Source organism: Gymnodraco acuticeps, unplaced genomic scaffold (assembly GCF_902827175.1).
Source record: "Gymnodraco acuticeps unplaced genomic scaffold, fGymAcu1.1, whole genome shotgun sequence".
Lineage (NCBI taxonomy): Eukaryota > Metazoa > Chordata > Actinopteri > Perciformes > Bathydraconidae > Gymnodraco > Gymnodraco acuticeps.
Window position 1 is genome coordinate 2,738,130 of NW_022990947.1, and position 16,856 is coordinate 2,754,985.

Below are 16,856 nucleotides of genomic sequence, written 5' to 3' on the forward strand. Positions count from 1 at the left end.
CACGTCGCTTCCCAAAATGCAGTTTGGCTAAAAGTGACGTCACCCCATTCAAAGTGAATGGGCAGAAGCGTTTGGAAGCTTTAACGCACGCCGCTGTGTGGACGGGGCGTTACACTTACTATGACTCGCGCGTGCATGGTTGTGGTGTATATTGTGTAATATTGAAGTTAAAAGCGTCAATCTGGTGCACTTTGAGAGCAACATTAGGAGATCTATGGATACATCTCTCAACACCCATATAAAACAGAACTGTAAGTAGATTTTCTTTTTCTTTATGGATACTTTACAAATCATTCCCCTTTCAAACTGTATTCTTGTTTATTAATAACAACTTTTTTGTACTGTCATATAGTATTTTATACCTGTTTTTCACCTATTCTCTTATTTTTGTATAACTATAATGATCATATAAAGGTGTGCCTTTACCTCACTGAGCTGAGGTTATCAGAGCCTCTCAGTCTTTCAGGAGAGAGCTCTCTAAAGCTCTCCCCCCCGCGGTCGCTTACACAGTAAATTCCAATGTTAATAAAAGCACACAGAAGCTGTGTATGTTTTTTGGGAGTTTGATTTATTTTTAAATTAACACAAATATAAAATTAAAACCTATAATTGCACACTACCATTATTTCAAAAAAAGAACAATTTCACATAAACCTCTGGTTTTTACTGGGGCTGGGGCAGTTCAACTTGATTACGCAATATAGGCGTAGTTCTGTTGGTATAATATAATAAGATGTACTTTGTTGATCCAAAATCAGGAAATTGTGTTGTTATGAAATTTTAAAAAAACAATTTTTTAAATTTCTAACTTTTTTCTCTCTTTTTATCTCCCCAATTTTCGTCGCGCCCCCTATGGGTTGATGCACCCTTAGCATTCGCCTATACTGCCTATGCCGAGGGCCGGCCCTGTTAGTCGCAAATCACTTTTACCGGTAGGATTTCAATAAATCGTCTTTGATAGGATATCAAATTCATGCAAGAAAAGTCTCAGATTGTAGAAGGAAAGGATGCATGGATTATTGGATTTAAGGCTAATATAAAGACAAGGGAGACACATTAGCTGGGTTACGGAGCAAATCAGCCCTTTTGACACTGTCACATTACTCACATGAAACCATAATCAACAATATAAAAATATTTAGCACGCCCTCTATGGAGATTTAACACAAATATGTTCTCTTTATGAGAAATAACGAGTTTTCAAACCATCAAAAAGTTCAATTTCCTCACAGCTACAATATCCAGACTTATTTGGTAAGCAATCAGAGCTAATAGCTGATATCTTTGCTGTGATTACTTTCATACAACCTATGTCAGAATAATTACAAGCCACAAGCAAATGGCTAATGTCATTCAAACAGAATGAAGCCAGCATCTGCTGCAAGCTAACTATAACAATATAACCCATAGTCTCATGTGGTGTGATATTTCTGTGATTGCTGCAATGACTTGTCGCTGTTGTGTATGTCATTTGGCCCCTCAAGCGTACCATACAGCACTGCCATGGTCCCCACAGAAATACAGGGTACCGGACCATCACTTTATTTTAGAAGCACTCAAATATCAGCCCTTAGGCAAATGATGAACACTGGCCTGCAGCCAGGTCATAAAAAAAACATGAATGTTAGCTGGTGATGAATGTTATGTAACCCTAGTCAAATGAATATGGCAGATGAGGCCCTTTTTGCTCACCGCATGTGTGCATAAATTGGAAAGAAAAATGTTTTATAATAAAAAGACTGACCTTGATATCTTACCAAAAAGCATGTTATATGATATAAACTGTTTTTCTGACATTTATCATCCACATTTATTTAATTTGTTGCACTTTGTACACTGAAGATGGTGTCAATATCGAAATACTGCAGTCCTGAACATAATATCACACACCTCATCTATCTTGCAATTGAATTGTAAAACGTAATTGTGTTCAGTATGCACGATAAATTGTCTGGCCTGCAGCTTATCTCCTTACACTGCAGCACCTCAAGATGTCCACCTGGTAAGGATTAAATCTTCCATTTTAAATGCTCACATCAATGCCTTAAGACACTCACGGAGATAAATAATATATGCCCGGGAGAGAAGGCTTATTCTTTTTCAAAATCTTGCCCCTTTGGCACTTCAAAACAACTTGTCAGTAGCTGTCAGTTTAAATTAGTGGACTAGTTCTTTTCTGACTGATAAATCTGCAAACGGTCTCCATCAATCACAGAACAGCAGCGCCAAAACACACAAACATGCACACAGTAGCATTATATTTGTGTGTTTCATTGCTGCTATTACAGTGCTGACAAGTAGACACAAACAAACATGCACACACACACACACACACACACACACACACACACACACACACACACACACACACACACACACACACACACACACACACACACACACACACAACACACACACACACACACACACACACACACACACACACACACACACACACACACACACACACACACACACACACACACACACACACACACACACACACACACACACACACACACACACACACACACACACACACACACACACACACACACCATGTATACATCACTTCAGGGACATTACATTGACTTACATGCTATTCCTGGAGACTTATCCTAACCTTAACCATAACCAACACATGCCTAACCCTAACCCTTAACCTTACCCTAATCCTAAACTTAACCAAGTCTTCACCCTAAAATTAATGATTCCCCTCATGGGGACCTCCGATTTGTCGGAAGCCAGTCCCCACACGTGACTATGGAAACAGATTTAGGTCCCCACAAGTATAGTAATGCTAGACCACACACACACACACACACACACACACACACACACACACACACACACACACACACACACACACACACACACACACACACACACACACACACACACACACACACACACACACACACACACACACACACACACACACACACACACACACACACACACACACACACACACACACACACACACAATTGTATGTCAAACAACACTGACAGACTATTTTACATAATTTACAGCATAATAAAGGCATAGAACATTATTTGTTTTCCTTCTTTTGAAGTGATGATCTGAAAATAAATAAATGTTCTTTGTTGGGATGCAGGCAATATCTTATGTGTCACATATCACCTCATATGACTGAACCTGCAGTATGGTGATGTGGTTTATATCATACCATTGAATTAAAAAGAATGAATGGACCCTCGATATTGCACAGCACATATAGCAGATGAGCAGCATGGGAGAAGATGACTCAATGACATCGGTGCATTGTTTGCATTAATAACCAAGCTTCCTTATAACTATGACGGACAAGATAAGTAAGGAAAGAATGAACGGATAAAGGTGCTGCATGGGGCTTCTGTCCCCACTTTCTGCCCTAGAAATCATTTGTAATCATTATTACCATTATTTAGGGGCATTATGAACACTCCTGTATCCGAATTCGAGCATCCCTGCACTAGGTCTAATAACCAAACTTCCTTATAACTATGACGGACAAGATAAGTAAGAAAAGAATGAACGGATAAAGTAATGAATTATGTTACCTTCTTGGTCAATGACTTTGACAGAACAACCCCACCCCCCCCAACGGTGCACCTTAGCAACAAGGTGAACAGCTGGGATCATTTGGATGCATGCACACTGTGAACTGTTCAATTGTTTGTGATTCTGTGTTGTTACACTTACTGACAGTGTGTTAAGCACTTTAGAGTGCATGATTGTATGGAAGGGGCTATGCAGAGATATAATGTGAACCAATGGTTTACGCTGATGTTAAGCAAGCTAGCTGCAGTTAGTTGTGACAATGACTATTTTCTGCAATTTCCTTGGGGTCTGGCTCCCCGAGCAGACTTTCCAAGCAGGAAGATGGGCATAGTTTACAGGAGTGGCCACAAAAACTGAAGACAATATGAGTAAGATGAACAGGATGGAACAAAAAGTGTAGTGTATTGTTTACAAGTCTTACCTCTGGGAGAAAATGTCCCTGTAGGGGCTGCCGTGCTGCATGGCGATTCCATATCCACGGTCCGGTGCATTGCTACTAACAGCGTAGAAGGAGCAGTCCTCGTCATTATTAGCAACATATTCCAGCACTGCCGCATCCCACACGAAGCCAAATCGACCATACTTCACCTGGAAGAAAGAAAAGGCATTTACATACAGTGGGCACAAATTCAGAAAGGTGAATATTCAAAAACATGCAGTTGATTTATGGAGCAAAAGCCTTGTTTAATACACCAAACATACAGTAAGTGGAGGCATATGCTACCACTGATCGACCAATATATTTGTTAAAACAGTGTGACACGCTGACTTTCACTTGCAGCAACATTTTATACGCATCTATTCTTTGTGCATATCTTTCGTTTTTCTTGGCTAAATCTCTACTTTCAGAGCATGTTTCTGTACCAACTGTGGCCTATACTGTATATACATTTAGCCAGTATTTTAAGGACTTTAAATCAGTCTCTAGTTGAAGCCTCACCACATATGTATGGTTGAGAATAGTTTTTTAATAACGGTTTGGTATTGTTCCTTAGACCACTTCTGCTGTGTGTCTTTGTTTATGGGATGAAATATGTACATTCATCATAGGCAATAAAGGGTGGGTTTCTAACTCACCCCGGCATACAGATGTTCCATTACACACTGGCGTAAAAGAAATGCAACAATATTACTTGATTCATCTACTGCAGGACTTCACAGCAACCATATGTTAAAAGCAAAATAAGCAATAATGGTTTGTTGGCTTATCTTCATTACTTTGTGGGTATACGATATATTTATGTCCTTGTTTAATATGTTTGAGCAAACTGTAGGTGTGTGTACAATTTGAGCTTGCAGCCTTTATTGAGATCAAGTCAAAGTGACCCAAGGTGAGAAGTTTTTAATAGAAAATAAGGTGCTTGTTAACATGGCTTCTTGTTCACATTCAATGAACGTTAGTTTTAAAACCAGAGTGAAAAGTCGAGAATACTCAACCTGGATGTGATATTCACATTCTCTCTGCCAATTCACTCAAACGCGTACGCACACCATGTGGAAATGTGTGTGTCATTAACTTTAATGGAGCTATATTTAAATGTTCAATACCCCCTGTCTTCCCAGATTGTGCTTTTGTGTATGTGAATGTGTGTGTATATGTGTGTGTCACTACAGTTGGCCTATGAGTGATGGGATGGCTAATGTCTGAGAACCGCCAAGACCCTCTCAATGGGTAATTTCACAGTTTTTAGTCCTATGCACTTTGTGTTCATGTGTGTCTAAGTGTGTGAGTGATAATTCACAGCAGGAAATCAGAATGGCTCATTCTGCGAAAACCTCAAAGAGCACTTTATTACTTTAAAGAAAAATGTTAACGCATTCCAATTTTAAGCTTTTGAATTGGTAAGATTATGAGCATAATTGGAATAGCTTACAATTGCATATAAGTCTTTCTCGCCATTTGGGTAAAAAAATCAAAACACTGAAAGATAATTAATTATTATGCACAGAATGTTTGCAGTGACCTCTAATATCAGCCAAACTGAAAACAGAACAAAGCTCTGGTAATCCAACAAACATGTACAGTCTTACCCGTCCGTCTCAGAGGGGATACTAGTTTTAGCTTTATATTAGGATATGCCTTTAATGAAAAGAACACGACAGGCAAAAAAGCTTTTATTGCTTTAAAAGCGGATTATGCATAATATGTCTTTCAGAAGCAAGGACATAATGGAATTCATGTTTTTCAATGACTCTAGAGCCATTTTAGAGAATGCTGAATCGAAAGAAAATAAATCAGACTTTGATACATACAGTACTGCTTATTAAAAAAAAAGAGATGACATTATGAAAAAGTACAAAATGGGTATGAAATGGATTCCACATAAAGTGATATAGAGTGATGAAACTGAGTGAGAGTAGAGAGAGTACTGCACATTAGAGAGTAAATATGGGGGAGGAAGGGTTTAAACGCCTGAGGCTACCATTGTGTATCCTGCATTGTGTGCTTCCTATAATAAGTCTCTTTTGGTTCCACTGAGTTCCTTTTTAAGGTGGCTGCCATGTAGGTGATGTAAACTTCAAATTGTGGGGTTGGGATTAATGTTATATAATTAACTTTTTCAGCCGGGGGATTTGGGTTCGTTTGAAATGAAAATGGTTTAAGATCTACCATAATTGACATCACATAACTTAATAATCACAGTGTTTCTCAAATATGAAATCCAAACCTTTTATTAAGTCGCTTTGGATAAAAGCATCAGCAAAATAAAATGCAATAAAAGTAATAATAATTAAATTAGAATCAATTAAATAAATAATCAAGGCAACATAGCACACAAGCAAATAAAGAAGATAAATGATCCCTACAATGGAGCCTGTAAAAAGACATGGTGTTGCCTGCAGCTGTGTTTCATTAATGGAGACAATGTACCTGGGAATAGGGAGGACTTGATTTGATAGCAGAACAAGCATTCTATATGCAATCTGTTTAACATGGTCTAAATTAAACATTTGATTAATTAATAATGAATTGATTGCTTAATAAAGTGACGTGTTAAAGGTCAGCTTTGCCCCTGCTGTTGAGTTAACTCTGATTCTAATTGTAATTTGTTTTTAAAACAGCTCACATGAAAAAGACTTGCACCTTTCTGACAGCTAAGAGTTTCAAATCCGAAAAAACAAGGTCAAGGTAAAACTGTTTACTATTCTTTTTATCTGCACATGTCTCAGAGTATGTTAAATGTATTTAGTTTGTTTTGCCTTTCTCTTTGTTCATTGTTCTCCTTTCCCAATGCATTAGAAATACTACTGCACTGAAGTGTCTGGCACTCACAGCTCACATCCCTGAGGTCTGCAGCCTGCCTTAGTCCACACAATGAAAAGAAAACAGCAAGAGGGTAGAAACTTAAACTCAACCTCCTATTTGTTGCTATAGGAAATGTAAGGTCATTGACAAACAAGATGGATGAGCTCTCCTGTTTGTAAAGGACTCAGTGGGATTATCTAAGGCAGCTTTATATGCTTTGCAAGCTTCATTTGCATGCAGAGTGTAACCTGGCAGTGGGGCTCCAATTAAGGTGCCATCCAGGCTACACTGTTTACATGCACCTTTGATACCCTGCGATTGAGTTTCTGCTGTCACTGAAACTAATATTCCAGAGAATAAAACATATCCTTAAACATATCCTTAAACTAGAAATTAAATAAGAAAAATAACTACAAACATGTAACAATGCTTCCACTGGCTAGGGTCTCTTAAATACAAAGGAACAATTCATGATCCCAAAAGTAATAACAAATTATTCTCTCTTTTACGCTTTTGTTGCTCAAATACATTTTTCTTATACTGGAGTTATGGAGGCTGGACCTCATTTGGATAGCAGCTGTTCAAAATCACAGGTCAATAAACAAACAGAGATTAGAATAAGAGTTCAAATCAAATAGGGGTGTAGAAGACAGAGTAGCATTAAAGGCCCAATGTAGAATTTAAGTTCATAGAAGTAGCTTGGCTTGTCAATAATACATCCATGGTCTGTGTGAGTTTATAGTAATTACAATGTACAGAAATGATAGAAACACTTCGTCCTATCCTCACATATAGCAAATATTTTAGTACTGCAGAGAATAACTGGTTGTATTTGTGAGCCTCTTTTCAAGTGAACTCTACATGAAATGTGTTCAGTCAGAGGTTTTGAACCTGTCAGAAAATGTCTGTGCAGTGAGATTAGGTTTACATGCCCATGCAGCATTTATATTCAAGCACCGCCTCAACACTAAAAACTGCATCCTAAATATGTCCGTCATATACCACACACACACACACACGCACACGCACGCACACACACACACACACGCACACACACACGCACACGCACACGCACACACACACACACACACACACACACACACACACACACACACACCACACACACACACACACACACACACACACACACACACACACACGAATCGTAATCATTGCATTGGACCTTGTTTTCCCTCTCGTAAAGGTGACTCAAGAAACCCAATAAGATTCATAATCACTAAATTAAAGCATTTTCAGCGTCGCTCTTCTTTCATTAATGCCCGTTTTTTAATTCCATCAGGTCGTTACATGGGAGGAAAGAAAACGAACGCAATTCTGCTGTTGTCAATGTTTATGTTCTTGTTTATCAGTTTTAAAAGGGTTTTGTGATGGTGGAGCTCATTTAATGAATATATAACAACACTGAACCATTAGCCTGAGCTGTTTTTGCTGCAGCTCTGATTTAGTATTTGTAAGGGAAACTTGGCAGCAATGGAGAGTCAGGACTCAGAGAGACACGAGGAGAGTTGGAGCTTTGATGTCAAACACTGATAGTTTATTGCAAGTATCGGCCGGAGAAATTCACATCACAAGTCACAGAGCAGCCAGAGGTTCTGACTGCACGGGTGGGTTGCCACATCAATTCTGACCAGCCTCTCTCTCGAATAGACGTTTTAACTAGTTTACAGAGAGTTAATCCACATATTGGGGGATGGTGCGTAAACACCTGGGAACACTGGAGATATCCCCAACATTCTGGAGATACTCAATCACTTGCCTGACTCTTAGGCTCTGTGACAGAGAGTTGACCGGTCATAAAACTGAGAATGAGTGCATATGACTGCATTAGCACATTCCTTACGGGAGATAACAGACTTAGGGTTGGTGATAAACCTCAACAGGCAGAAAGGTTAAATATCTAGAAGTAAAGAAGAATTATTCTTTGACAGTTTTTTTCAGGCAAGGGGCGGGAAACTGTAAATAGGGAATACTTGAAAACAAAGTAATTTTTCAACATTTTCAGCAATAATTAATAATTAATTAATTATAGTTTTAAATAATATAAATCTATGAATATAATTCAAATTGATCTAATATATCAGAGGCAAGGCTATGACTAGAAAGATAAACATTTTTACATAATTTGAATTACATTCAGTGTAACAGTCAATGTAGATTTGATTGATTATCAAATGTAGGGCAGCTGAAGTTTAGAATAAAGTCCTGTTATAAAGTTAAACATGTAGAGGAAACTTCTGTGTAGCTATGCAGTGGGAGTCACCGACTCAGGAAGGAGACACGGGAAGAGCAGTAGCTTTGATGTCAAACACATGATGGTTTATTTGGAGTTAACGGCCGGAGGATTCACATCACAAGTCCAAGAGTCAGAGGTTCTGACTTCACGGTAGAGTTGCCACGTCAATTCTGGAGAGCCTCTCTCTTGCCAGCCCATCTAACTGGTTTCGCAGAGAGTAAACAACATATTTGAGAAGATAGCCTAAACAGTGTGGGAACACTGAGCTACTTGCCTCGGACACTTATGACCTCGAAGATTTCACCTTGGAGTCCACAAATACAGAGAAGGAAGTGTCCCAGTGTACCCACAACACAGACCATCTGTGACCCAGTATTGACCGGTCACAGAATGGGGACAATAACATTATTGGCTAAGCAGCCTGTGTCCTTAAAGAAGGTAAACAGACATCAAGGTTTGTCCTGTATGTCACATCTTGGCGTCTATGACAATTATTTCCATAACAAAACAAATATATTATTCTCTTCTACTTAACCAATTTCTCTCGGTTCTCTAACCTTAATCACATTAGTTTTTAGAAATAGTATTCCCTAAAATCCTCAAAAGAAATACACAAATAAACACTTTGGATCAACAGGGTTGTTTACAAAGTCTGAATTTACCGAAAGTAAAAAAACATTTTCAAAATGAGGTCAGTCTACATCCTCTTCCTCAGCAGATGAAACTACATTTATGAATAAATAAAAGGTGAAGGGTGAACTTTGGAACTGCTTCCCTGAAAGAAAACCACCTATGACGGGCTCCTGGAGCTGAGCTCATACACACACTGACTTATACAACTCTCTCTGGATGTTATTTTCCAATTATATGACAGGCCCGGCCCAATGAGGGTCTAGGCGGGTTTCAAGGGGTCCTTCTATCTCATACATAGTTCAAACAGTTTGGCTTCAGAGTCTAGCCATGCTGAAACTTCAAAAAAGGCTAAACTACTCCAGGGTCCACTCTCTCTTTTTGCTCAACTCTGTCTTTTTCTCTCTCCTCCCCTCTCTCTGAGAGAAAACCCTTCAAGGGACCCAACATGCAAAAGGATTTTTGATTCTTCATCTTGCTTTAAGTTTAAACTTGAATATATCAAAAAACGTCTTTTCCTGATCCATAAAAAAAATTACATTTTAAATTACAAACACTTTTAAAGTGGCACATAACAAACTGTCCCCTGATGCAAAGTCAGTTTCTTAAATGTTCAGTATTTAGCCTTAAAGCAATGGATGTCAAATGTTTCACACATGGGAGGTTCTATCCAGCGGGACTACACTGATGAAGTGGCTGCAGAAGAGTAAAAACTTCAGATGAAGATTCATGGCCATAATAACGAAAGACATTTTTGCCCATATTTTTGATGCATTATTTTTTCATTTAGCAAATTGTTGTCCACATGGATTTGTGGTGGCAGAACATATTTATCCCCACAGCAGGCAACATAGTGCATTGCCATAATAATATCACAGCTTTAAACAGAAGGAAATCTGCATCTATAAAGAGAGACTTGGCTTTTATAATTTGGAATTGAAAATTGCACGACAGTCTTTTTATGTCCTATTTAAGGACTCAGATAATGAAGAACAACAAAATAAGTTACCATAGCTATGCAGATGACACACACATTTACGTAACCATTTCACCAGGAGACTATGCTCCAATTCAAACACTGAGTAAGTGCATTGAACAAATCAATGACTGGATGTGTCAGAACTTTCTCCAATTAAACAAAGATAAAACTGAGGTAATGGTTTTTGGAGCCAAGGCAGAACGTATAAAAGTTAGCGCTGAGCTTCAGTGTGCAATGTTCAAAACAACAGATAAAGCCAGAAATCTAGGTGTAGTCATGGACACTGAGTTTCAACAGTCACATTAAAACTGTTACTAAATCAGCCTACTATCACCTAAAGAATATATCTAGGATTAAAAGACTAATGTCACAGCAGGATTTGGAAAAACTTGTCCATGCTTTTATCTTCAGTAGACTCGACTACTGCAATGGTGTCTTCACAGGTCTCACTAAAAAATCTATTAGGAAGCTGCAGCTGATTCAGAACGCCGCTGCTCGAGTCCTCACTGACACGAAGAAAGTGGATCACATCACTCCTGTTCAGGGGCCTCATTTATAACGCCGTGCGTAGGATTCACGTGGGAAGGTTGCTTACGTAGTAGAAATCCAAAAAATAGGTACAGAAATGTTTCGACATTTTCCGATTCACCAAACATTGCGTACCGGCGAGGAAAGTGCGTACAGCACTTCCTACGCCGGTTTCCCTTTATAAATCACAATCGACTCGAAATGCGGTGCAGCTTTTGCGGGCTTCACGTAACGCCCATATTTGCCTATAAATAGTCAAAGAAACGCCCATTCATTCATTTTGACTGACTGCATGAAGAAGATCGCAGGAAATGACGACAGAACAGCTAAAAAAGACATCTCACACCGTGTCAGATTTTGGTTATTTTGGGGAGGTGGAGATAAATCATATGGTTTGGTGGATGCAGTTTGAACCAGAGGGGCAGCATGGAGGTCGGATCGTCACCAAAATAAATAAATAAGTGGTCCGAAAAAGTTTAATGCCAAAGAAATACACATAGCCTTCCTCAGGCAGTGTGTTTGCACCGGGGACAGGAGACCCCCCCCTTGATGAGAAACTGTAAGAAATGATCGGGGAATCCCTCCGGAGTGGAGTCATGACGACTGGATCTGAATTATTTGTTTGTATTTGGTGGTTTGTGTCCCAGCTGTCGATCAGCTGTGCGCAGCGTCTCCACTGCATCCCGTGCGTCTCAACCCCCCCCCCCCCCCCTCCCCGCAGCAACCCTATATCCACCAGTTAAAGGAAATACAACTAATGTATTGTGTTGTATTAGCTGTACAATTTACCACATATGGTGTTCTTAGCTTCCATACCTCCTGTGTTTTACGAGCGACTTATCAAGTCTTAGCAAACGGCATAAAACATGATTAAACATGGTAGTATATAAAACCATGCTCGTACAACCTATAGAAAATGCAAAACCGCATCATTTATGAGAAAACATTTCATAACATTAACACAACATATTCGAGGTGGTTTTAAATAACATAGGCCTATCCGTATTTATTTAGTTCTCCAAGTTATATTTTTGTGTGCACTGAGAAGTCTCAAACAGGCGTTTGTTTAATCATTTTAAGATTGGCTTTAATCAATGTTTGAAAATGAATTCTTCCTATATGATAAATGAGAGGTAATATTTTATTTATGGTATTATTTCCACATATTTCTCTCCATTCTTCCTTCTGCCAACGCGGTGTCGCAGTTTCTCGTCTCTCCCGTTTTTGTGCTTAGTGCGTACGCATGGGTTAGAGTTTGCGTGGAGGACCGCACGTTTTCCCGTCAAGTTAGTATTTTATAAATCGCAAACATTGCGTAGAAACTGGCGTACGCCATTTTTTGAGCGTATATTCCTTTATAAATGAGGCCCCTGAAATCTTTACACTGGCTTCCTGTGTGTCAAAGAATAGATTTCAAAATACTGCTGCTGGTTTATAAAGCACTGAATGGTTTAGGCCCAAAATACATTTCTGACCTCCTGCTAAATTATGAACCATCCAGATCTCTCAGGTCTTCAGGGACTGGTCAGCTTTCTGTCCCCAGAGTCAGAACTAAACATGGTAAAGCAGCGTTCAGTTACTATGCTCCAAATATCTGGAACAAACTCCCAGAAACCTGCAGGTCCGCTACAACTCTGACTACTTTTAAATCCAGGCTGAAGACTTTTCTTTTTGTCGCTGCTTTTAATTGAACTATTCATATCTTAGACTGCACTGTAACTTTTATCCATGTATTTTTAGCTTTTAATGTTTATTTTATTATATTCGCTTTTTAATGACTGATTTTAAATGCCATTTTCTTAATGTCTTTCATTTTTTGTAAAGCACTTTGAATTGCCTTGTGTTGAAAGGTGTTATATAAATAAACTTGCCTAGCCTTGCTTTGATCAGGGCTTGATATTGCTGATGTGAACAACAAAAATGTGGCGTGATGAAAAATGGATTTAGATGTGGCATTCGACAATTTTCATGACCTGGAGCTTATGTGTACTGACAGGCAGGCTAGTCTGTAGAGTTTGATGAATCAAGCTTCAAACCTGTCACCAAACAGTACACTGTTGCATCACTGTCCTCTAACTTAGATGTGTTTGATCTTGAGGAATGAGAGGTTGAAGTGAGACAGAAACAGATAGAAAAGCAACAGTTCAGAGAAAAGCTCAAATCTTAAGCACCACACACACACACACACACACACACACACACACACACACACACACACACACACACACACACACACACACACACACGGTTATGTTTATCCTTAAGCCAGCTGGCTTTGTCTCTTGGCTTGCTCCCTCTCTGTCTCTTTTACTTGCATCCCACATGCTCTGTGCTGCCTTGTTTGGGCCTCATTTGACAAATCAGAGAGCATTACAATGAGAGGCTGCTCCCCAGACAAATATTACCTCCAGTCCGCACTGGCTGGCTTCCTGCAGATATGTGAATATCTGAATAAAGATAAGATTAGGTGAAAGCAAATCAATCAAGGCTGGGGAGAGGGAGATGGCACGTCCCCCGACGCATCAAACTGCATCAATATACAGTACGTGAGGAAGGTTGTTTCAGGACACTTTCTCTTGAAAAGTGTGAGGAGAGTGAGAAGCGGGAGTGAGGAGACATAGCGTATTTTAATATAGATTGGGATGTAAAAAAAAAGAATGGCAAAATAAAATGATAGCAAAATGATAAACAGGATAGAATCAAATATGATGAATATAATTTAAAGTACTTTTGATTCTTTTTTGGGTTTTCAAGACTTGAAGCACCAGACCCAGTGTTAGCTTTTCAACGTATCACACTTAATATACTTAATAGATTTGACTTATATTTGGAGTGTACTTCACAAGTGCAGCTCTATCTTCTCACACACCAAGTAAAAACTGCTTTACTTGTCATTCTCTCATCTTTAATGATTAATCATTTCCCTCTTCGAAGAAACACAGTACATAAAGACGCTCACGGCCAAATCTCAGAAGATGAAAGCCTGGCACGCAGGTGGCAGCCGTCCCTCATGAGGCGTTCTGTCCGACTGCTTACTCTAGTGATAACAGTCTCCTTCATCCCCTGAGACGCAATATGACAACTTCTTCACTCCCTCCCTTCCTCTTTGTTTTTCTCTGTTGTTTAATTACCCTCTGCTGTCATTAGTCGTCTTTGTTTCTCCAGGAAGATGGAGCAAAAAAAAGGAGAAATTAATCGCCTATTGCCACACTGTATGCAAATCTTTTCTGAAACCCCGTTAAGCCGATGAGAGATGTGATAGTGGAAGAGAGGAGTAATTGGAGACAGATGTTGGAGAGACGGATCATCCGAGATGGATCAGTGAGCCGAAACTAAGATGCCGTCCTTAATAGGATCTGGCAGAAAAATTATTACTTCTCTCTGTTTCCTTTTCATCTTCCCTTTGTTCAACTATATTTTTCATAATGAAGTCTTATGTTACATTTGCTTGCCTCTGTTAAGTAGACTCACTCCTTTTTCATGCGGTCTTGTGTACTTGTTTTCTCAATCAGTTCTCTTGCACACACAAATTATGTGTATGTGTCTGCCACACTGGTTTCCCCGTTGCCTAGCAACAAGGCAACATAACAGGGACCTACAGCCGACAGTCCAAAATAAAGACAACTAAAAAACTTGTCGAGCTACTTATCAAGTAACATGTGAACAGTTCAGAGCAATATTTCTGCGATGTTTTGAAATAAAAATGTTAAAACAAAGTTAATTGAACATATTAAAAAAGTAACAGCCAGAAGGGTACCTAGAGCGGTCTCAATAATTACTTTATGAATGCAACCGACACCAAAAGTCACCAAAGGTCACCAGAGATCACAGATTTAATTGAGATTTGCCAGCCAGTGAGTGGAAACACATTATAAACCAAGAACTTGAAATGCAATATCTTACTCCCTGTCTGCAATAAAGAAAATCATTAACCTGGCATTTTCTAAGTTATTTTTATGATGGTATTTTCATTAATAACTTATACTGTGAGCTCCCACATTGAGCTCCCACAGGACAGTGATTTTCCAGAACAATCTTTGCAGCATGAAGCTGCTAATCTGATGTACAATGTTGCTGTAACCTGGGCAGAAATGTCACATACTTCAATAAAGATGGACAATAATGTACTCCTGTTATTGATCCTGGCTTTTGATAAAAACACATACAAGTGATTGCTATGGAAAGTTAAGGGGCAAATCCCAGCGAGGGCTGAATACATGTCTCATAACAGACAGGACTGATTCAATATCATATCAAAGTAGGTTGCACATTCAAACACAATAAAATGACACCAATAATGACACCAACATTTTAAAATGAATTCCTGGCAGTTTCCGTGCAAGATGTCATAACATAACATGCATCACTATATTCAATATTTTTGTCACCAGGGGGACACAGGGAGGCATTAAATGACCCCATCATTATAAATCTGGTATGTCTTTAAGATGGATTTAAATATGAAACGCAAAGACAGAGTTTGTGTTTTTGTTAACTAGTGAAGAAGGAATTCACTATGCATCGTTCCTTAGATTATGGCCCACGTTACATGATATGTAAAAACAAGCATGCCTAATAACATCTCAAATTATATGTAATATTAGTCAAAATAATCACAATTACATATATTTTGTATTGTTCAGCCCTATTTAGACAGTAGTATTAGGCCAAAAATGTTTCCTTACCTAAGTTTATCTTTTATTTTTTAAAGAAAAAAAACCATCATATCAAACAAAGTTTTGAAATACCAAGGTAAGCAAACCCATGCAAAATTAACAGTCATTATGCAAAATGTTCATTGTTGTTTTAGTTTCTTTGATCTCTGCTTTCAAAAACAAAACAAAAGAATCCACAACCCCACACAGCAGGGCGGCCAAGTGGAGGAAAGCTTTGGGAAGCAGAAACAGATTGAAAAAAAGAAGAAAGATGTGAAATCTGTCAGTGACAGACGGTGACAGAGCGAGACAGAAGTGAGAGCAAGTTAATACGAAAAAGAGTAAATACAAATGATGAGACTTGCAGACGAGAAAGACAAAGCGACTATTCTGAACGTGCATGCCTCTTTAGCTTCACCTCAGTATAGTGAGCATATCAACTAGCTCATTACTAACACCTGGAAATGTCTGCATTATTACTGTCAAAATTCACCCACAAAACACAAGGCCATGAGAGTGCTCACCATCTCTACAGCACTCTATTTGCATGCAACCTGCACATGTTACTGCTTTCAGGTGGAAATACAGAAATGAAAGTGGCCAAGAGAGTTTTCCATCACCTCCTCCTTACACTGTGGTGCTAGTTCATTTATGACCATATAAATGTGTTTTTTTAAGCTTCTCTCTTATTTTTCTCTCGGTGGAAAAGGGTAACAGTTACTCCCAGCCGCCAATGTTCTCTCTCTTCAATAATCTCTACTGTATATGAAAACTATGTTAACATTTTTGTTTCAATGCAATGCTATTATGAAAACATAATCCTTTAACCCTTGTATGGTGTTCGGGTCTGTGGGACCCGTTTTCATTATTCATCTAAAGAAAAAGGATATGATCAATTGTTATTTCAAACTGACACTCAATGGCCTTGGCTCATTTTCTGTGAAGAACATATATCAGAACACATTTTCAATGACCACCCACTGTACACCCCCCCTACAC

General features: G+C 38.8%; 1 protein-coding gene across 1 annotated transcript in view; it reads right to left on the bottom strand.

Moving 5' to 3' along the window:
- The window catches only part of grid2 (glutamate receptor, ionotropic, delta 2), a 548,550-nt gene that overhangs the window by 30,752 nt on the left and 500,942 nt on the right, over positions 1-16,856 (bottom strand). Inside the window, 1 exon segment of the mRNA XM_034234858.1 lies at positions 3,986-4,152. Coding sequence (XP_034090749.1) covers positions 3,986-4,152 — 167 coding nt within the window.